General features: G+C 38.7%; 1 protein-coding gene across 4 annotated transcripts in view; it reads left to right on the top strand.

The window, feature by feature from the left end:
• Positions 1–22,700, top strand: part of ANKUB1 (ankyrin repeat and ubiquitin domain containing 1) — a 55,398-nt gene that overhangs the window by 5,396 nt on the left and 27,302 nt on the right. Inside the window, exons 1-3 of one of the 4 annotated variants that reach the window (XM_032173825.2) lie at positions 17,478–17,605; positions 17,841–17,941; positions 19,361–19,504. In XM_032173825.2, coding sequence (XP_032029716.1) covers positions 17,852–17,941; positions 19,361–19,504 — 234 coding nt within the window. In that variant the 5' untranslated portion in view covers positions 17,478–17,605; positions 17,841–17,851. Of the gene's footprint in view, positions 1–17,477; positions 17,606–17,840; positions 17,942–19,360; positions 19,505–22,700 lie in introns of those variants that run through there. The other 3 variants (XM_058427083.1, XM_058427082.1, XM_058427084.1) reach the window with 3 other exon arrangements.

Genomic DNA, 22,700 nt, shown 5'->3' with positions numbered 1-22,700 from the left:
CCTTGCCGCCCTTCTGATAAGCCTTCCTTTCTGGTTGTCTCAATCTTAAACCAGACGAAACTTAAATTACCGGATTGTACCATCCACACTGATTAATCATTGCCAACTCGCCACCTTACAAAAGCAGTGACTTAGTGCAAAGATTACAGAGTCCTGAACAAAATGTCAGGAGACATAGAATCAGGCACTACTTCTGCTTCAAATAATAAGGCACCTTTAATAAGGCCTTTACAGGCTTCAACTCCTTCAACAGCATCTTTTAAAAATGGTGGCGAGGAGGCTATCACACAGAGTATTAGTAGAATACCATTGGATGTAACTTGTAACTTTGATTGCTTGGAGAGCCCTGAGTAGGTGGGACACAGCAATGGGGGAAAGACTCTTTCCTTATTGTGTATCCTTTTGTGCCTTTTGAATTTTGAACCTTGTAAATATTACCTACTCAAATAAAATTAAAATACAAGAAATTTAAAATCAAATTTTAAAAAATTAAATAAAAGCTATCAAAGGTACTTTCCTCTTCTGTGTATCCTATGAGTATTCTATGTAGTCTTAACTTTTCATTGGTTGCGAAGACATTCAATACTGAAATCACAATTCTGCCTTTAAGAAAGTCATAAATAAAAGTCAGCATTGGGAATATTACTAAGAAGACTAGTTAATTAGTATAAACACATTTATAATATCTCTATAAGCATTTTTTCATTAAATTATCCCAAATTGGTATATTAAATCAGATTTCTTGCATAACATCAAAATAAATTTTTTTAGGCCGGGTGCAGTGGCTTATGCCTGTAATCCCAGCATTTTGGGAGGCCGAGTCAGGCAGATCACTTGAGGTCAGAAGTTCAAGACCAGACTGGTCAACATGGTGAAACCTCATCTCTACTAAAAATACAAAATTAGCCAGGCATTGTGGTGCACACCTGTAATCCCAGCTACCTGGGAAGCTGAGGCAGGAGAATCGCTTGAACATGGGAGGTAGAGGTTACAGTGAGCTGAGATCCCACCGCTGCACTCCAGCATAGGCAACGGAGCAAGATTCCGTCTCCAAAAAAAAAAAAAAATTAAGTCCACAGAGAGGAGCTTTGGATTTTGTTGTTGTTGTTTTATTTTTATTTATTTTAGAGACAAGGTCTCACTCTGTTGCCCAGGCTGGAGTGTAGTGGTGAGATCGTGTCTCACTGCACCCCAGAACTCCTGGGCTCAGGTAATCCTCCCACCTCAGCCTCTGGAGTAGCTAGGATTACAGGCATGTGCCACCAGGCCCGGCTAATTTTATTTTTTGTAGCCATAGAGTCTGGCTATGTTGCCCAGGCAGGTCTCAAACTCCTGGCCTCAAAGGATCCTCTTGCCTCAGTCTCCCAAAGTGCCTGGATTACAGGCATGAGTCACCACACTCAGTTAAAGAGCTTTGCTTATTCCTTAAAGGCACCTTGAGTACAGAATATTTTACTTCTGGTTTCAATCTGCTCTTCAGATAACAATAGGTATAGTTCTCTCAGCTATGAACAAGGTAATGTGTCATTTGTACTGCATTTAGGCTACACTCTGCAAAAACATTTACTCTCCCAACCTGTGCTGAAAAAGGTAAATTGGAAAAAAATATATTGGAAAAATGTATTAATTTTTCTAAAGCAGATTAGACAGTAAGATTGACAGATATCATAATTACAATTTTCAAGAACATGAAGAGTTAATAAGGCACATGATACTAATATACCACTAATTATCTTTTTTAAAAACAAAATATGCTTTTAGGGTGTTGTATCTAACAGGTTTTTTTTAAAACCTTCCTAAAAAGTACAAACAGCATGTAAAAGTAATTGTAGAATCTCCTACTTCCAAAATATTGTAAGGCAACCACAACAAAAAAAGACAGATACCCAATTATGTAATTGTCTGAAATGGCTTAGAAATAGTTCTCCCTTAAATACCAGAAAGAATGCAGGTGATCTCCTTAAGCACAGAGATTAATCAGAAACCTTAAACAATTCTATATATTATCATATTTAGAAACAGAAAAAAGGTAATTTTAGAATCAGAAAAAAAGATATTTTCATTTTGAAAACAAAATAAAATTATTACTATTAAAAGAAAGAATAAGATCCATAAAGAATTTATATATGTATGGAATAAGCAATTTTGAAAAGTACCAAACAGAATTTCTACAAATAGCATCAGGGAACTTTTAGCCAAAGATTCTAAAAGATTCTCATTTCTTTGCCAAGTTCCAAATTAATGAATGGGTTAAGTAAGACAAAAAGTGAAAAGTTCAGAACCTAAGGAGATACATATCAGAGGGTTTTTCAACAAAGTTTAACCAAATTTATTTTCAAGGAGTTGAGAAAGATCAGACAAAAAGAGGTATGCTTAATGTTCAATGCCTTAAAAATGATCTAGTCATTGTTTTATGTGGGATGAGTTGCTTCTCTCTATATATCTAAGATGACTAACATGCAAATTCAACTTTTCCTTTGGGCACTGAGAACCAGTTTTCCTCTGTTTGCTAACAAAGGAATTACAAAATAAGCATGCAAAAACTCATATGACATAATGCAATATAAAGATGGAAGAAGTCATTGGGGTGTGAACTGATATAATCACATTGGGAAACAATTTGAAATTGTCTAGGGAGGGTGAAAAAGAAAATTTTCTATGACATAGCAATTCACTCCAAGGAATATACCCTAAAAAAACACAAAATAAATTCATATTTAGGCACATTGTAATAAAATTTTAAAGAGGATCAAAGAAAAATAAAAGGTTTTAAACAAACAAAAATAAAATAAAATACTTACAAAGGAGTGACAGCTGATAACTGATTTTTTTTTTTTTTTTTTTTTTTGAGACGGAGTCTCACTCTGTCGCCCAGGCTGGAGTGCAGTGGCATGATCTCGGCTCACTGCAAGCTCCACCTCCTGGCTTCACACCATTCTCCTGCCTCAGCCTCCCGAGTAGCTGGGACTACAGGCGCCCGCCACCATGCCCAGCTAATTTTTTGTATTTTTAGTAGAGACGGGGTTTCACCGTGTTAGCCAGGATGGTCTCGATCTCCTGACCTCGTGATCCGCCTGCCTCGGCCTCCCAAAGTGCTGGGATTACAGGTGTGAGCCACCGTGCCCAGCCCGGACTTCTTAGTAGCTACAAAAGAAACTAAAAGTCAGTTAAATAATATCTTCAAATGCTAAAATGAAATAGTTACAACTGTCAATTTAGAATTATATGCCTAGTTAAGCTATCATTTAAGAGTGAGGGCAAAATAAAGACATTTTTAGGGAAAATCAGCTTTTACCACTAACAGACTTCTACTAACAGAACTTATAAAGAACATCTTCAGAAAGATGAAAATCAAACCCAGAAAAAAGAGATGCAAAAAAAAGTATGGAGACCAAAGATATTGAGTATGATTTCCAAACCAGTAGACATAAAAAGGGAATAAAGGAATAAAGAAAACAATATGCAATATAAAGCAGAAAAGGAGAAATGAGAAGACGCAAATAAAAGGTATTTTAAATGGCAAATTCAAAATGAGATGGAATAAGTGACATCAGCAAGATGGTGAAATAGGAGCTCTTTACTGTCATCCCCCTGCAGAAGCATCCATTTTGAAAACTACCTCCAGATGAGAGTATCTTTATGGAAGTCCAGGAGTCCAGTGGAGAAGTTCCAGCACACTGTTGGAGTTTTTTGAGGCCAGGAGTTTGAGACCAGCCTGGCCAACATGGTGAAACCCTGTCTCTACTAAAAAACACAAAAAAATTAGCTGGGTGTAGTGACGCACACCTGTAATCCCAGCTATTCAGGAGGCTGAGGCAGGAGAATCGCTTGAACCCAGGAGGCAGAGGTTTCAGTGGACCAAGATAGTGCCACTGCACTCCAGCCTGGGGGACACAGCAAAACTGCCTCAAAAATAAAATAAAATAAAAAATAAAAATTTTCAGAATAGAGCCGGGCGCGGTGGCTCACGCTTGTAATCCCAGCACTTTGGGAGGCTGAGGCGGGCGGATCACGAGGTCAGGAGATCGAGACCACGGTGAAACCCCGTCTCTACTAAAAATACAAAAAATTAGCCGGGCGTGGTGGCGGGCGCCTGTAGTCCCAGCTACTCGGAGAGGCTGAGGCAGGAGAATGGCGTGAACCCAGGAGGCGGAGCTTGCAGTGAGCCGAGATTGAGCCACTGCACTTCAGCCTGGGCGACAGAGCGAGACTCCGTCTCAAAAAAAAAAAAAAAAAAAAAAAATTTTCAGAATAGATAAATTGAAGTGGCTAAGAATAGTTTTGCTTTTCCTGCATCACTGCCTCCACTAGGTGGCAGAGCTCAGTGCCAAGAGAGACATCCCTTAGCCAGCGATTTGTCCCACAGGAAAAGTGAGAGCTTAGTGAGTGAGTGCATGCCTCTTCCAGCCATGTGGAACACTGTCCATGAGACCCATAGCCGAAAACAATTAACAAAATGGCAATAGTAAGTCCTTACCTATCAATAATTACCTTGAATGGGAAATGGATTTAATTCTCCAATCAAGACATAGAGTAGCTGAATGGATTTAAAAGAAAAAAAACAGAGACCCAGTTACATGCTCCCCATAATAAACTCACATCAGCTTTAGGGACATACACAGGCTTAAAGTGTGGAGATGGAAAAAGATATTCCATGCAAATAAAAACCAAAAAAAGAGTAGGGATTGCTACACTTATATCACACAAAATAAACTTTAAGTGAAAAGCCATAAAAAGAAACAAATAAGCATTATATAATGTTTTTAAAAAAAACAATTCATTAAGAGGCTATAAGAGGCCGGGTGCGGTGGCTCATGCCTGTAATCCCAGCACTTTGGGAGGCGGAGGTGGGCAGATCACTTGAGGTCAGGTGTTTGAGATGAGCCTGACCAACATGGTGAAACCCCATCTCTACCAAAAATACAAAAATTAGCCCGGTGAGGTGGCGTGCATCTGTAGTCCCAGCTACTCAGGAGGCTGAGGCAGGAGAACTGCTTGAACCAGGGAGGCGGAGGTTGCAGTGAGCTGAGATTGTACCACTGCTCTCCAGCCTGGGAGACAGAGACTTTGTCTCAAAAAAACAAAAAAGAAAAAGGAAAGAAGCTATAAGAATTGTAAATATATGTTCCCGGGGAGAAACAGTAATAGAACAACAAGAGGAGACTTCAATACCCCACTTTCAACAATGGATAGATCATCCAGACCAAAAATCAATAAGGAAATGGTAGATTTGGACTACACTTTAGGCCAACTGGACCTAACGCACATATATAGAACATTTTATCCAGCAGCAACAGAATATACATTCTTCTTAAGTGCACGTGGAACATTCTCCACAACTGATCATGTTAGGCCACAGATTGAAATCATACCAAGTATCTTTTCTTGACACAATGGCATGAAACTAGAAATCAGTAAGAGGAGGAAAACTTGTGGAAATTAAACAACATACTCCTGAAAAATGGGTCAAAAAAATCAATCAAAAGGAAAATAAGGAGACATCTTAAGATAACTAAAAATGGAAACACAACACACTAAAACACATGGAATGCAGCAAACGAAAGTCTAAAAGTAAATTTTATAGTGACAAACACCTACATAAAGAAAACATAAAGATCTCAAATAAACAACCTAACATTATACCTCAAGGAACTTGAAAAAGAACAAAGCCCAATGTTACTAAAAACAAAGAAATAACAAAGATCAGAACAAAAATAAATCAAATAGACACTAGAAAAGCAATAGAAAAGATTAATGAAACTCTGAGATTTTTTTCTGAAAAAATAACAAAATTGACAAACCTTAGCTAGACTAAGAAAAACAGAAAGATAAAATCAGACATGAAAGAGAAGAGATTATAATTGATACCACAGAAATGCAAAGCAGCCTAATAGAATACTATGAACAATTATAAGTCAACAAATTGTATAACCTAGAAGAAATGCATAAATTCCTAGAAATATACAACCTACCAAGACCGAATCATGAAGAAACAGAAAATCTAAACAGACCAATAATGAGGAAGGAGATTGAATCAGTAATCATAAATCTCTCATGACTTAACTAAACTAGAAAGCCGCTGCACAGCAAAAGAAATAAACAACAGAGGCCGGGCACGGTGGCTCACGCTTGTAATCCCAGCACTTTGGGAAGCCGAGGCGGGCAGATCACGAGGTTAGGAGATCGAGACCACGGTGAAACCCCGTCTCTACCAAAAATACAAAAAATTAGCCGGGCGTGGTGGCAGGCGCCTGTAGTCCCAGCTACTCGGAGAAGCTGAGGCAGGAGAATGGCGTGAACCCGGGAGGTGGAGCTTGCAGTGAGCCGAGATTGCGCCACTGCACTCCAGCCTGGGCGACAGAGCGAGACTCCGTCTCAAAAAAATAAAAAATGAAAAAAAAGAAATAAACAACAGAATGAAGAGACAACCTGTTGAATGGGAGAAAATGTTTGCAAACTGTCCAACAGGGAGCTAATATCCAGAATATACAAGGAACTCAATAAGAAAAAAAGAAAGAAACAAATAATTCCATTAAACAGTGAGCAAGAGACACAAATAGATACTTCTCAAAAGAAGACATAAAAATAGCCAAAAGGTTTATGAAAAAAATTCTCAACACCACTAATCATCAGGGAAATGAAAATCAAAACCACAATGAGATACCATCTTACCCCAGTCAGAATGGCAATTGTTAAAAAGACAAAAAATAACAATTGTTAGTGAGCACTTGGAGAAAAGGGAACTCTTATATACTCCTGGTGAGAATGTAAACTTGTATAGCCACTATAGAAAACAATATGAAGATTTCTCAAAAAAACTAAAAGTTTGATCCAGCAATTTCACTGCTGAGTATCGACCCAAAGGAAAAGATATCATTATAACAAAGGGATACCTGAACTTGTATGTTTATTGCAACACTGTTCACAATACCAAAGATATGGAATCAACCTAAGTGCCCAACAATGGATGAATGGATAAAGAAAATATGTATACACAGTGGAATAGTAGTCAGCCATTCAAAAGAATGAAATCATGTCATTTGTAACAAAATGGATGAAACAGGAAGCCATTATCTTAAGTGAAATAAGCCAGGCACAGAAGAACAAATATCGCAAGTTCTCACTTATATGAAGAAGGTGAAATATTTGGACACATGGAGGTAGAGTGTAAAACCAGATCAAAGAGACTGGGAAGGATGAGTGGAGTAGGAAAGGAGGAGGTTAAAGAGAAGTAGGTTAAAGAGTACAAACATACAGTAAGATAGAAGAAATAAATTCAATGTTTGATTGCAGAGTAGGATGACTATATTTAACAAAAATGTATCATACTTTGGTGATGGACACCCTGAATACCCTGACTTCATCACTGCACATTACATACATGTAATAAAGTAGCTCATGTACCCTATACATTTGCACAAATAAGAAAAAAATCCCATCAAAGAAAAGCCGAGGACCTGACTTCACTGGTAAATTCTACCAGACATTTAAAGAAAAATAAATATCAATCCTTCTCAAACTTTTCCAAAAAATAGAAAGGAAGGGAATACTTCCAAACTTATTTTATGAGGCCAGTATCACCTTGATATCAAAGTCAGAGAAAGACATTACAAGAAAAGAAAATTACAGAACAATATTCCTGATTAACATGGATGCAAAAATCCTCAACAAAATACTAGCAAACCAAATTCAACAGCGTATTAAAAGAACTATACACCACAATCAAGTGGGATTTATCCCTGAGATGCAAGGGTGATTCAATATATGCAAATCAATAAATGTGATACACTACATTAAAAGAATGAAGGACAAAAATCATATGATCATCCCAATTGATACAGAAAAAGGCATTTAACGAAATTCAATATCCTTTTATGATTAAAAAATCTACTCTCGACAAATTAGGTATAGAAGTAATATATCTCAATACAATATAAAGATCATATATGGCCAGCGCACAGCAACATCAAACTCAAGGGTGAAAAACTGAAAGCTTTTCCTCTAAAACAGGAACAAGACAAGGATGCCCACTGATATGGTTTGGCTCTGTGTCCCCACCCAAATCTCATCTTGAATTGTACTCCCATAATTGCCACACGTTGTGGGGGGGACCCGGTGGGAGACAATTTGAATAATGGGGGCAGTTTCCCCCATACTGTTCTCATGATAATAAATAAGTCTCATGAAATCTGATGGTTTTATCAGGGATTTATGCTTTTGCATCTTCCCCATATTTCTCTTGCCACTGCCATGTAAGAAGTGTCTTTTGCCTCCCTCCATGATTCTGAGGCCTCCCCAGCCATATGGAACTGCAAGTTCAATTAAACCTCTTTTTCTTCCCAGTCTCAGGTATGTCTTTATCAGCAGCATGTAAACCGACTAAAACACTCAATCTCACCAATTATTTTCAATATATAGTACTGGAAGTCCTAGTCAGAATAACTAGGCAACAAAATGAAATCTAAGACATACAAATTGGAAGGGAAGAAGTAAAATTGTCTTTGTTTGCAGATGATATGATCTTACGTATAGAAAACTCTAAAAACTACATCAAGAAAGTGTTAGAACTCATAAATGAATTCAGTAAAGTTGCAGAATACATGAACATTTAAACATTTGGCGGGATTTGTATACATTAACAACAAACTATCCAAGAAAAATAAATAATTCAATTTATTATAGTATCAAAAAGAATAAAATACTTACAAAAGAATTTAACCAAGGAGGTAATAAAAGATCTGTACACTGGGATTAAGTGCAGTGTCTCATGCCTGTAATCCCATCACTTTGAGAGACTGAGGTAGGAGGACTGCTTGATCATTTACAGGCAGCCTCCTTTGCACCTTTCAAATAAAACTACTAAACTAAATAAAATATATTTAAAGCTAGCCTTTAGCATACGTCAAGCAGGTTTTGAGAATTCTTGGCCCCTGCCCCACAGTTTTTTCCACATGGAACCCTTACAATGGTATCTGAAATGCCTACATTAATTCTTTTCTTTGGATCCAGAAAAAAGAAAGATATCAGAAATTTAACTGTCAGCTATTGCCACCTCATATTTGATCAGTTCTCACCCCTGACCCCAACACTCTTCTGCAGACTGCATGACCAAACACATTCTTAAGGCAGAGAAGGAAAGTCCACAGAATGGGGAATACTGAATAAAAATGAGAACACAGGCTCGCTCTTTCTTTCTTTCTTTCTTTCTTTCTTTCTTTCTTTCTTTCTTTCTTCTTTCTTTCTTTCTTTCTTTCTTTCTTTCTTTCTTTCTTTCTTCCTTCCTTCCTTCCTTCCTTCCTTCCTTCCTTCTTTCTTTCTTTCTTTCTTTCTTCTTTCTTTCTTTCTTTCCTTTCTTTCCTCCCTCCCTCCCTTCCTCCTTTCCTTCCTTCCTTTTCTCTTTCTTCCCTCTGTGGCCCAGGCTGGAGTAAACTCGGCTCGCTGCAGACTCCCTGCGTCCAGCTCCCGTGATTCTCCTGCCCTGGCCTGCGGCCACCCCTCCCTGGTTTTTCTCCTTTGGCTGGAGGCACGCTTTCGCCATGCCGGCCACGCTGGTCTCCAGCTCCTGACCTCCAGTGCTCTGCCCGCCTCGGCCTCCCAAGGTGCTGGGATTGCAGACGGAGGCTCGCTCATTCGGTGCTCGGTGTTGCCCGGGCTGGAGTGCAGTGGCGTGGTCTTGGCTCGCTGCAGCCTCCGCCTCCCAGCCGCCTGCCTTGGCCTCCCAGGGTGCTGGGATTGCAGCCTCTGCCTGGACGCCGCCCCGTCTGGGAGGTGGGGAGCGTCTCTGCCTGGCCGCCCATCGTCTGGGTTATGAGGAGCTCCTCTGCCCGGCCACCCCGTCTGGGATGTGAGGAGCGCCTCTGCCTGGCCGCCCGATCTGCCGGCCTCCCCGTCTGGAAGTGAGAGCCTCTGACCGCCCTTCTGGATGTGGACTGGGAAGTGAGGAGCGCCTCTGCCCGGCCGCCCCTTCTGGGATGTGGGGAGCGCCTCTGCCCAGCCGCCACGTCTGGGAGGTGAGGAGCGCCTCTGCCCGGCCGCCCCGTCTGGGAGGTGAGGAGCGCCTCTGCCCGGCCGCCCCGTCTGGGAAGTGAGGAGCGCCTCTGCCTGGCCACCCATCGTCTGGGATGTGAGGAGTGCCTCTGCCTGGCCGCCCTGTCTGGGAAGTGAGGAGCCCCTCTGCCCGGCCGCCACCCCGTCTAGGAAGTGAGGAGCATCTCTGCCCGGCCACCCCATCTGGGAAGTGAGGAGCACCTCTGCCTGGCCGCCCCGTCTGGCATGTGGGGAGCGCCTCTGCCCGGCCGCCCCGTCTGGGAGGTCTACCACAGAGGCCAGAAGCAATGTGGGGGCTGGATGTGGTGGCTCACGCCTGTAGTCCCAGTACTCTGGGAGGCTGAGGTGGCTTGATCACTTGAGGCTAGGAGCTCGAGACCAGCCTGGCCAACATGGTGAAACATATGAAAAATACAACTGTCAAACCAACCAACGAACCAAGCGACAACAAAACAGGTCTACCCTGGAGTCATACTCTAATTTTTTCTATTTTCCTCCCTTTCTGATCCTTTATCCCACTTTCTTTTTCTTCCTCTTCCTTCTCCTTCTTCTTTGTCAAATAGAGGATTGAGTTATTATCATTGATCCATACAAAGTCCCTCTCTCATTTATTTTCTTTAATTCCCACCCCCCATTTCTATTCCCCATCTTCCCATGTGCAACCTTCCTAATGTGTTCGATATGCATCTTTTTGTTTGTATGTACTTTTAGAAAATGTTTATTGTTTTGTGTGCAAAAAAAAAAAAAATGAGAACACAGAAGATCGGAGAAGGCACCGTCCTTATCTGTGTGGTTTTGATGAATATTTAAGAGCTTTCTCTACAATTTAAACACAAGGTAGGGGATGTGATAGCAGAAAGGACACCACTAAGCATGATGTGTTTCATTCTACTAAATGGGACAGTGGTTAAAGTTACAATTTAATTTACAAGTCCTGTATTGATATAAAACATTCCAACTAACACAATGGTACATAGTACTTCAATTAGCCTACTGTTTGTTCGATTGTAGTTGACAATAAACTGTGTTTTATAACTGCTATTTTCCTAAATACTGCTTATTTTCCTAATTGTAGGTTTCTTTCCTGTTTACTGCTTGTTATTTCCTATATCAAGCATGAGTTTATTCTAGCTATCAGTTGCACAATTTCACTTCCTTGAAAGAGTCTTTGCATCTAGTGATGAGCTCTAATGTCTGGAAATTCTCCCGGCTTCCATCTTGGTTATGGTTAAGTCTTTATTGATCTTAGCAATTTAATGAGTTGCATCTGCCTCTACTTTTTTCACTTCCAAAAATAAAGACATGAAGGAACTGTTCAATTGCATTTGCCATGTGTTCAGATGATCCAGTTAAAGACACTAGGTATATCAGATAATAATAATAACCAAATAATGCAAGATTAAAACCACTGTTTTGTGAAACTATTTTTAGGTGAATTTTAAAGGACAATATTCTTTTGCTTTTCTTTGTATTAAATTGGGAGGCAGCTGGGTCAAAAAATTCTTTCTCTTTACAGTTACTTTTTTTAAAAGCTCCATATAACTTCTAGTTCCTTGCGATTCAAAGTATGGTCCAGGGACGCTGGGCACGGTGGCTCAAGCCTGTAACTCCAGCACTTTGGGAGGCCAAAGCAGGCGGATCACTTGAGGTCAGGAATTCAAGACCGGCCTGGCCAACATGGCAAAACCCCGTCTCTACTAAAAATACAGAAATTAGCCAGGCATGGTGGTGTACGTCTGTGTTCCTAGCTACTTGGGAGGCTGAGGCAGGAGAATTGTTTGAACCCAGGAGGTGGAGGTTGCAGTAAGCTGAGATGGTGCCACTGTACTCCTGCCTGTGTGACAGAGCGAGACTTCATCTCAAACAACAACAACAACAACAAAAACAAACAAACAAAAAAACAAAGTATGGTCCAGGGAGTTTGTTAAATTGAAAATCCCAGGTCCCACTCTAGAACTTCTCAGTGAGAATCAACATATAAAAAGGATCACCAGATGATTCAAATGCATATTTATGCTTTCTTAGATGGAAAGAAAGAACAAAACTCAATGACAAATTTTAAAAGTCACAATAATAAAAGCATTGTTAGATATTAAAAATAGATAATATCAATTCTTTCTCAACACATCAGCATTGACATTTTAATACCAAAGAAGATACTTCTAAGGTAAATAGTATCATAAAGGACCACCAATCATTCAGCATTGATTTACAATACTATTTACCATGTAACATATATATATATATATAAAAGTATATATATATATACTTTTAGTTCTGGGATACATGTGCAGAATGTGCAGGTTTGTTACATAGATATACACGTGCCATGGTGGTTTGCTGCACCCATCAACCCATCATCTACATTAGGTATTTCTCCTAGTGCTATCCCTCCCCCAGCTATCTCCTAATGTTCCCCTCCCTGTGTCCATGTGTTCCCATTGTTCAACTCCCACTTATGAGTGAGAACATGCAGTGTTTGGTTTTCTGTTCCTGTGTTAGTTTGCTGAGAATGATGACTTCCAGCTTCATCCATTTCCCTGCAAAGGACATGAACTCATCCTTTTTTATGGCTGCATTGTATTCCATGGTGTATATGTGCCATATTTTCTTAACCCAGTCTATCATTGATGGGCATTTGGGTTGGTTCCAAGTCTTGCCATTGTGAATATTGCCGCAATAAACATACGTGTGCATGTGTCTTTATAGTAGAATGATTTATAACCCTTTGGGTATATACCCAGTAATGGAATTGCTGGGTCAAATGGTATTTCTGGTTCTAGATCCTTGAAAAATTGCCACACTGTCTTCCACAATGGTTGAACTAATTTACACTCCCACCAACAGTGTAAAAGCGTTCCTATTTCTTCACATCCTCTCCAGCATCTGCTGCTTCCTGACTTTTTAATGATCACCATTCTAACTGTCATGAGACGGTAGCTCATTGTGGTTTTGATTTGCATTTCTCTAATGACCAGTGATGAGCTTTTTTTCATATGTTTGTTGGCCACATAAATGTCTTCTTTTGAGAAGTGTCTGTTCATATCCTTTGCCCACTTTTTGATGGGGTTGTTTGTTTTTTTCTTGTAAATTTGTTTGAGTTCTTTGTAGATTCTGGATATTAGCCCTTCGTCAGATGGATAGATTGCAAAAATTTTCTCCTATTCTGTAGGTTGCCTGTTCACTCTGATATTTTATTTTGCTGTGCAGAAGCTCTTTAGTTTAATTAGATCCCATTTGTCAATTTTGGCTTTTGTTGCCATTGCTTTTGGTGTTTTAGTCATGAAGTCTTTGCCCATGTCTATGTCCTGAATGGTATTGCCTAGGTTTTCTTCTAGTGTTTTTATGGTTTTAGGTGCTATGTTTCAGTCTTTAATCCATCTTGAGTTAATTTTTGTATAAGGTGTAAGGAAGTGGTCTAGTTTCAGTTTTCCACATATGGCTAGCCAGTTTTCCCAACACCATTTATTAAATAGGGAATCCTTTCACCCATTGCTTGTTTTTGTCAGATTTGTCAAAGATCAGATGGTTGTAGATGTGTTATTTCTAAGGCCTCTGTTCTGTTCCATTGGTCTATATATCTGTTTTGGTACCAGTACCATGCTGTTTTGGTTACTGTAGCCTTGTAGTATAGTTTGAAGTCAGGTAGTGTGATGCCTACTGCTTTGTTCTTTTTGTTTAGGATTGTCTTGGCTATACTGGCTCTTTTTTGGTTCCATATGAAATTTAAAGTAGTTTTTTCTAATTCTGTGAAGAAAGTCAATGGAAGCTTGATGGGAATAGCATTGAATCTATAAATTACTTTGGGCAGTATGGCCATATTCATGATATTTATTCTTCCTATTCATGATCATGGAATGTTTTTCCATTTGTTTGCATCCTCTCTTATTTTCTTGAACAGTGGTTTGTAGTTCTCCTTGAAGAGGTCCTTCACATCCCTTGCAAGTGGTATTCTTAGGTATTTTATTCTCTTTGTAGCAATTGTGAATGGGAGTTTGCTCATGATTTAGCTGTTTGTCTATTATTGGTGTATAGGAATGCTTGTAATTTTTGCACATTGATTTTGTATCCTGGGACTTTGCTGAAGTTGCTTATCAGCTTAAGGAGATTTTGGTCTGAGACGATGGGGTTTTCTAAATATACAATCATGTCATCTGCAAACAAGGACAATTTGACAAAGCTTTTTAAAGGAACCTAAAGAGTTAAACTATAATAGGGAGAATGCTACGCTTTAAGCTCAGAAATAAGAATCAAGAAACTGATTTCCATTTTTGAAATGTAGAAGAGGACAGTGGACTAAAATATTAGTCACTGATTGCGGCATGGCTGTTTCTTTTCATGTGCATCCAGATCTTCTTGTAACACTATTTTTCCTTCTCTTTCTCTCTTGTTATGTGTCATCTTGCTATTTATTTGTTTTCCCTGCATTTAATCTAATTATTCCCTACTGTTATTCCCAGTAAGCAATTCCTTTCCTAATTCATTACATTTATTTTGTATTATTTACTTTTTCCACGTTTAGCCCTGCTATTTGACCATTCTCTTTAAACAGAGCTTCCTTATTTATTAGTTACTTAATTATTGTATTTGCCCTCCCCCAATTCCCTACCTAGTCTTACTCTCCTCTCCACCCCAACGACACATACACACATATACACACGCCAAATTTTCCAGTTTTCTGAATATATTTCCAGAGATTTTGAGGTATATGCACAAAACAGATTTATATCCATATCTATAGATATAGATATGATTTTTCCCTTTTTTTCCACAAATGGCAATGTACTGCACACTGTATTTTATACCTTGCTTTTTTCACAAAATGATATACCTTAAAGATTTTTCAATAGTGGTACAGAAAAAACTTCTTTGTTCTTTTCAATAGCTGTATAGTCTTGTATGAATAAAAAATAATTTGTTTAATCAGTGCCCTATTGATGGACATGAAAGGTGTTTTTAATCTTTTGCTATTACAAACAACTCTGCAATGAATAATGTTACACCTATATCATTTTGCAAATAAGCATATAAATATTTGTAAAAATAAAGTTCTAGAAATTAAATCTTTGGGTCAAAGAATATGTGCATTTGTAATTTTAATATATATTTCCAAATTTTCCTTTATACAGGGTTGTACCAAATCACTTTCCCTATGGCAAAGTATCATTGGAACAGACTCAGCAAGAATGTTAATCACACTTTTGGATCTTTTCCAATTTCCTGGTAAAAAATGGCATCATGTCCTTAAAATTGTTGTGGGTGCTCTTTATATATTAAATGCACCTTTTATCTCTACCAAGAATTGCAGGTATTTTTCTTTTTTCCTTTTTTTTTTTTTTTTTTTTTTTTGAGACAGAGTCTCGCTGTGTCACCAGGCTGGACTGCAGTGGTGTGATCTCGGCTCACTGCAACCTCCACCTCCCGGGTTTAAGTGATTCTCCTGCCTCAGCCTCCCAAGTAGCTGGGACTACAGGCGCCCACCACCACGCCCGGCTAATTTTTGTCATTTTTAGTAGAGACAGGGTTTCACCATGTTGGCCAGGATCGTCTCTATCTCTGGACCTTGTGATCCACCTGCCTCAGCCTCCCAAAGTGCTGGGATTACAGGCGTGAGCCACCATGCCCAGCTGCAGATATTTTTCTAACTTTATTTATCCCTGGCTTTATATCAAATTACTTTTCCATGTAGATTTAAAAAAAATCCTTGATCAATGTTTTCTTTTACAGCTTTAGGAATTTTTGTCACAGTTAGAAAGGTCTTATTACTCAAGATGATTGAAAAATCTCATAAAATGTAAGACTAAAGTTTTCATGATTCAATTTTTCCCACTTAAATTTTTAAACTCGTTTTAGACTCATTTTTAATTTCTCCTGCTGTAAGGTAAAAAGTAAGGCTCCAGTGTTTTTTTCAGATGACTACCTGGTTAATCCAACACTATTAATAATTTATCTTATTTTCCCACACCACCTCCACTGATTAGTTAGATGTCACTTTTACCATACACTAAATTCTTTTATGTATTTGAATCCATTTCTATGCTATTTTTACATTGATTTTTCTGACTCTTCATGTGCCTGTACCATCCTGTTTTAATTACTGTAGCCTTATATTAAATTCTAACATCTAGTAGGTGAGTGCCCCCCTCATTACTCTTCTTTTCCAGAGTTTTTCCAGCTATCCTTGCCTGTTTTCTCTACATGAATTTTAGGACCATCTTGCTTACATAAAAAAAAAAAACTTGCTTGTACTTCTATTGAGATAATATTAATTTATAGATGAATTTAGGAAGAATTGATGACTTTAATTTTGAAACTGTCTTCCAAGGTTATGATATACCTGCCACTTGTTCAGCCCTGTTTTATGTTTATTGATTGTATTTTATGTTTATGTTATACAGCTCTTACACATTTCTTGTTAAGATCTATCTTTCTTTCTTTCTCTCTTTCTCTCTCTTTTTTTTTTTTTTTTGAGACAGAGTCTCACTCTGTTGCCCAGGCTGGAGTGAAGTGGTGTGATCTCAGCTCACTGCAACCTCTGCCTCCAGGGTTCAGATGATTCTTGTGCCTCAGCCACCAGAGTAGCTGGGATTACAGGCGTGTGCCACCACACTTGGCTAATTTTTGTATTTTTAGTAGAGACAAGTTTCACCATGTTGGCCAGGCTGGTCTCGAACTCCTGACCTCAAGTGATCTGCCTGACTTGGCCTCCCCAAATGCTGGGATTACAGGCGTGAGCCACCGCACCCAGCCAAGTTTATTCTTAATACATTATCTTTCCTTTTATAAATGGAGTATTTTCTTCTACTATATTGAAGAGAGAGATTCTTGCTATGTTCCCCGGGCTGGAGTACAGTGGCTATTCACAGGTGCAATCACAGTGCATTACACCCCCAAACTTCTGGGCTCAAACTATCCTCCCATCTCAGCCTCCTGAGTAGGTGGGATAGCAGGCATGTGCCACCATGTCCAGCTTATTTGCTCACTTATTGAGGGGGTTTGAAATATTTTCCACCAACACCAAGTGGGGGTTGAAGGAGATAACAATGGGAAATTGTTCTAAATAACATAAAGGCAAGGATTAAAGAAAATACCAACTATATTGTGTTGCTACTCAGCAGATTCTATTATACTGAAATCGGAAGAGAAAGCCACAGAATGATTTGCCTACACATTCATCTCCCTGGTGCAAGTGGGTATTGTTCTGTACCCTGTGGCAGGATTATAAATACTGCCAGAGAACAAGTACACAAAGTTGTTATGGAAACCAGAATGTTTCAGCTCAAGAGTTATTTACAGAGAACTTTCAGGATTATCACATTCGATAAAATCAACTCTTGTTTTGCTTCACCCTGCGCTACTGTATCCCAATCAAATATCTATTTTTGAGGGTTCTTCAATCAGCTGTACTTACGTAAATAAGAATTCAGGAGTCAGTTGATGGGGACCACATCACAAAAGTGTAATTTATGAGTAGCATTTTTTTATCACATGCTTGAAGCTTGTCCATACTTGCCTCAACCATTGTCAAGTTTGCTGGTTTCCGTAATATAGGAATAAGGTAGCTATTGACTACTGCCTTCCGCAGATAAATATTTCCTCCAATGTAGCTGGTGTCTGTGTTGCCTGATACTGTGGCACTGTGGGACTAGGCTCTTCACATTCTACAAATTACCTTTGAGGCTAGACAGTGACAGCTGCCTCAGGCTATCATTTTTGTCCTTAATTGTGAACTGGAATTTTTCTAGCCATCCAGGAGGATCTTTGAAAAAGTTGGGTATTTTTTGTTTGAAAAGGTAATTGTACAATGAGGATTTTCATCGCCTTTGAAGGATCTTTTGAACCATTTGATGTTTCAGCAGATGAAACTGTGGAGGTTGTCAAGCTGATGATAAAGGTATGTACTTCATTCCCAAGCCACCAAAATGTATATTAACAATGCAGTGCATTTAAAAATGTTCAAAGGGTAGAGATGCTATTGGGCACATTTTCAGCAAACAGGGAATGAAAACTATTTGAAAATACTATTATTTGCTTACACAATAGATTTATAAGAAGATAGTAACTCTGGTGGTGTTAGATAAGAAAGCAAAAAGAGCCAATCAATTATCAAGAAAAAAAAAGTCTGACTTCTTTTTAGGGAATGTGTGGGTTGTGCATAGGCCAGATAATATTATTGCAATTCTTCACAAAAGGACAAAAGCAAGACAGTAACTTCAGGCTATGTAAGTGGGACATGCCAGTCATCAGATAAATGTTTTATTTGGTGAGCAAACAACTACAAAGAACCGAAGGATTTTGGAAGCAGAGAGGACTTTAGAGAACTTGTGAGCTATGGCTTCATTTTGCATTCAGGAAAAACTGAAGCTCAGAGAGGTTGACTATCTTACCTAGGATCATAGAGCCAGAATAAGAAATAACTTGGGTACAGTGTCTTCCTTATAAATTTCATATAAATGTTCACTCCAAAATAAAAAATTAAGCAAAATATTTAGTTTCTGATCATCAAATATTTAACTTGGAGATGGTTATTCCTATTTGCTAAGCAGCATTTACTGAACCATAGTTACATGATATTCAGTAGATTATTATGATGACTGAAATCTAAATCTTGTAACACAAGGGATCTTAACCTCTATGTTTTATGAATCCCTTTGGAAGTCTGGTGAAGTCTACAGACTGCTTCTCAGAATGTCTTTAAATGCATAAAATAAAACAGATATGATAGAAATGAAATTTGTTATATTGAAATACATTTTCAAATATTAAAAAGCAAATGTATGAAACAGTGACACGTGGACTTTCTGATACAAAAAGAGAGTATATTTCTGGTCTAGTAATGTAGGGATGTACTGTTTTCATAATATGTTGATACATAAATGTATCAACACATTAACAAGTTCTAGCAGCTCATCTAATAACTATTGTATTTTCAAAATACAGATCAGTAGAAATAATATTTTGAAATATTTGCAACAGCTATAATGTGATGTGAAAACATCTGTGACTTCCATTGGTGTCAGTCACAGGTGCAGCGACTACTCCTACTTTAATTTGCTGCCTACATGCATAGTTGAAAGAAAATCTCAATTTCATTTAGAGTTAATAAAATAAAGACGTAGTTTCTTCCCATCTAAATTCTATCCATAAATGTTTTGGAAGTTCTCTAAGTTAAGAACCCCTATTTAATACTTCTTCCCTTTGTCCCAAACAATTACAAAGCCCAGAGGAAAAAAATGTAAAGGGAAAGAGAGTACATTTCTGGTCTAGTAATGTAGGGATGTACTGTTTTCATAATATGCTATTGATTTTTAAGGATTATTTCCACATTCCTCTCTCTGAAGACAAACAAGGCAGGCGGTATCTGCAGTTAATGTATGCTGGAGCTGCTCTAAAGGATAGTTGGAGTCTTGCTGATGTTGGAATATCTTTCTGTTCAACTCTCAAATGCTTTATTAAGGTATGATAGTAAGGATAATATTCATCTAAGATATCTCATTTTGAATAAAGTTGGGGATAAGTCAACCATTAAGTAATTCCATAACTTAAAAAGAAATTGTCTCTTTTTGCCTTCTCCTCACTTCCATTTGTATAACGGGTCTTATGCATGCTTTGTGCTGTATGGGGAAGTAAGACATGGAGAAGGGACAGAGTTGCCCACTCTTTACTCTTCTTCCTCTTGCCTCCCCATGCCCTTTGTTGCCTGCCCAGTCCTGTCATCACAGAACCGATATGAAAACAAAGCCAAGGGGCAGATCTGGAATTTCGATGTGGGAAGAAGAGCATTAGATCACTTCAGTGGGGCCACAGTGATTACCGGCAGTGGAATGAGGAAGGAGAAGAAATTCTCAGTAACAATAAGAATGAAAGGGAATTTTCTACATCCAAATCCAGCCAAAGTAGCCATTCCAATTAGGTGTACAGGCAATAAAGATATTTTTTCATTTATAGAGGGTCCTTAATCAATGGTGCTTAACTTAAGATGCACGGTTGGGCTTTAAGAACCTTAAAAAACCCTAAAGTTGTAATATAAACAAAATTAATGTGCCTAGAGATTTTCTGAGTCTAAGATCCTTTATGATCAACAATTTTTTAAAGGAATGGGTGGTCCAAAGAATTTAAACGCTCCTGCTCTAGGGTAGAAGTATTATCCTGTATTTGTGCTTTACCGTATATAAAAATATGAACCTTAAGAAACTTAGGAAAGTATACATTCTCCACTAAATGGGGCACCAAGTTTCTCATATTTAACATTTAAAAAAATTATGTTAACTTTTAACATAATTTTGTTAACATTTAAAAAAAAGTTAACTCTTTTTTTTAATATATGTTAGTACTTGACTAAATGGATGTTTAAAAGGAATGCTCTGGGCCGGGCACGGTGGCTCACACCTGTAATCCTAAAGCTTTGGGAGGACAAGGTGGGAGTATCATGAGGTCAGGAGATAGAGACCATCCTGGCCAACATGGTGAAACCTCATCTCTCCTAAAAACACAAAAATTAGCTGGGCATGGTGGCAAGCGCCTGTAGTCCCAGCTACTCATGAGGCTGACAAAGGAGAATCACTTGAACCCGGGAGGGGGAGGTTGCAGTGAGCCGAGCTCGAGCCACTGCACTGCAGCCTGGGCAACAGAGTGATACCCTGTCATAAAAAAAAAAAAAAAAAGGAATATTCTTCAATATTTATTATTAAGTAGGAAAGACAAGTCACAGAATAATGATGATTGAATCATCCCATTTACATAAACAAAAGACCATATTTACATACTTTTTTAATGTTTTATTTTTTCTCCCTCTTTTACTCAGAAAATGGAAGTATAACATTACATTTCAAAGCAGAACAAATTCTGGCCACTTCTTAATGTCTTCTCTTTATATATTCAAATATATTTCCATACTAGGTTTTTGGCGCCATACAGGATCAACTCTCTAAAATTTCCCAGAATTCTGTAATACCAATCATAAGGTTCAAGACTTTTGTTTGCTTGCTTCGAGATGGTAGTGTAAGTTCAATACTAACATTTGAGGTGACTGCAAGAATCTGATGGCTTTTCAGGGATGTAGACAAAGTTTTTAACAGTATGGATAGGATACTTTTATTTAACTAAGGACTGATTTTATTTTTATTATATAACATTTTAAAATTTATTTTTGACTAGGTAGTATGTTCACATGGTTCTCAATTCAAAAGGAACAAAAAGATACATAGTAAAAAGTCTCCTGGCTAGGTGTGGTGGCTCACACTTGTAACCTAGCACTTTAGAAGGCTGAGGTGGGTGGATCACCTGAGGTCGGGAGTTTGAGACCAGTCTGGCCAACATGGTAAAACCCCATCTCTAATAAAAATACAAAAATTAGCTGGGTGTGGTGGGCACACCTGTAATCCCAGCTACTCAGGAGGCCGAGGCAGGAGAATCGCTTGAACCTAGGAGGCAGAGGTTACAGTGAGCTGAGATCACCCCACTGTACTCCAGCCTAGGTGACAGAGTGAGACTCCGTCTCAAAAAAAGAAAAAGAAAAGAAAAGAAAAAGAAAAAACTCTCCCTCCTCTGGCCCCCAGTTTCCCTCCCCAGATGCAACCTATGTTCACGGTTTTACTTACAAAAACATTTCCTAAATTCTGCCAATAAAGCATCATATATCACAGTGATGCAAGCTTCACACTGAACTCTTTTACCTGAAGTTTTAAACTGCTAATTCTATAAATAAAAAGTAGGGGTAAAAGAGGTTATTAAATGAAACCAACCTGAGCAAGATGGTGAGACCCCATCTCTACAAAAATATTTTAAAAATTATCCCAGTGTGGTGGTGCACACCTATAATCCCAGCTACTTGTGAGGCTGAGGCAGGAGGATCAATTGAACCCAGCCTGTGCTAGAGAGTGAGACCCTGTCTCAAACAAAAAAGAGGAGTTTATTCAAGAGAGCCAGAGCAGAAGTCACAGGACTGGACAACACACAGAGTTTAATTTAAAACTCTCAAGTTCCCTAAATTTTACTAATTGTACTCTTCATTCCGTCCAGTAGAATCACATTTAGAGAATATCCCAGGCCTCAAAGAATGCAGTCATACCAGCTCTATCATGCTTGATCTATCTCAGGTTACCAAGGCTGATTTCCAAGTCATGTTAGTTGCTTTACTGAATAATTAAATATATACACATTTAAGTAGTACTGTTCCTACTTAACTATGTTTAAGGCCGGGCGCGGTGGCTCACACCTGTAATCCCAGCACTTTGGGAGGCTGAGGCGGGCGGATCACAAGGTCAGGAGATCGAGACCATCCTGGCTAACACGGTGAAACCCTGTCTCTACTAAAAATACAAAAAAATTAGCCGGGCATAGTGGCAGGCGCCTATAGTCCCAGCTACTCGGGAGGCTGAGGCAGGAGAATGGTGTGAATCCGGGAGGCGGAGCTTGCAGTGAGCGGAGATCGTGCCACTGCACTCCATCCAGCCTGGGCGACAAAGCGAGACTCTGTCTAAAAAAAAAAAAAAACTATGTTTAATCATGTTACTTTGTGAAAGTTAATTTGCCTTGAGAGAGATGGAAGATGCCACAGTAAGGGAGGGAATGAATCCCTGCAGTGCATCTCTTTAGCATCTCTAAATTTTGGTACAACTTAGAAATACCATAATGTGAACCCAAAACTTTTG

This window comes from Hylobates moloch, unplaced genomic scaffold (genome assembly GCF_009828535.3).
Source record: "Hylobates moloch isolate HMO894 unplaced genomic scaffold, HMol_V3 SCAFFOLD_13, whole genome shotgun sequence".
Classification (NCBI taxonomy): domain Eukaryota; kingdom Metazoa; phylum Chordata; class Mammalia; order Primates; family Hylobatidae; genus Hylobates; species Hylobates moloch.
Note: the sequence above shows the minus strand (reverse complement) of the source record. Positions and strands in the feature narration are given on the sequence as shown.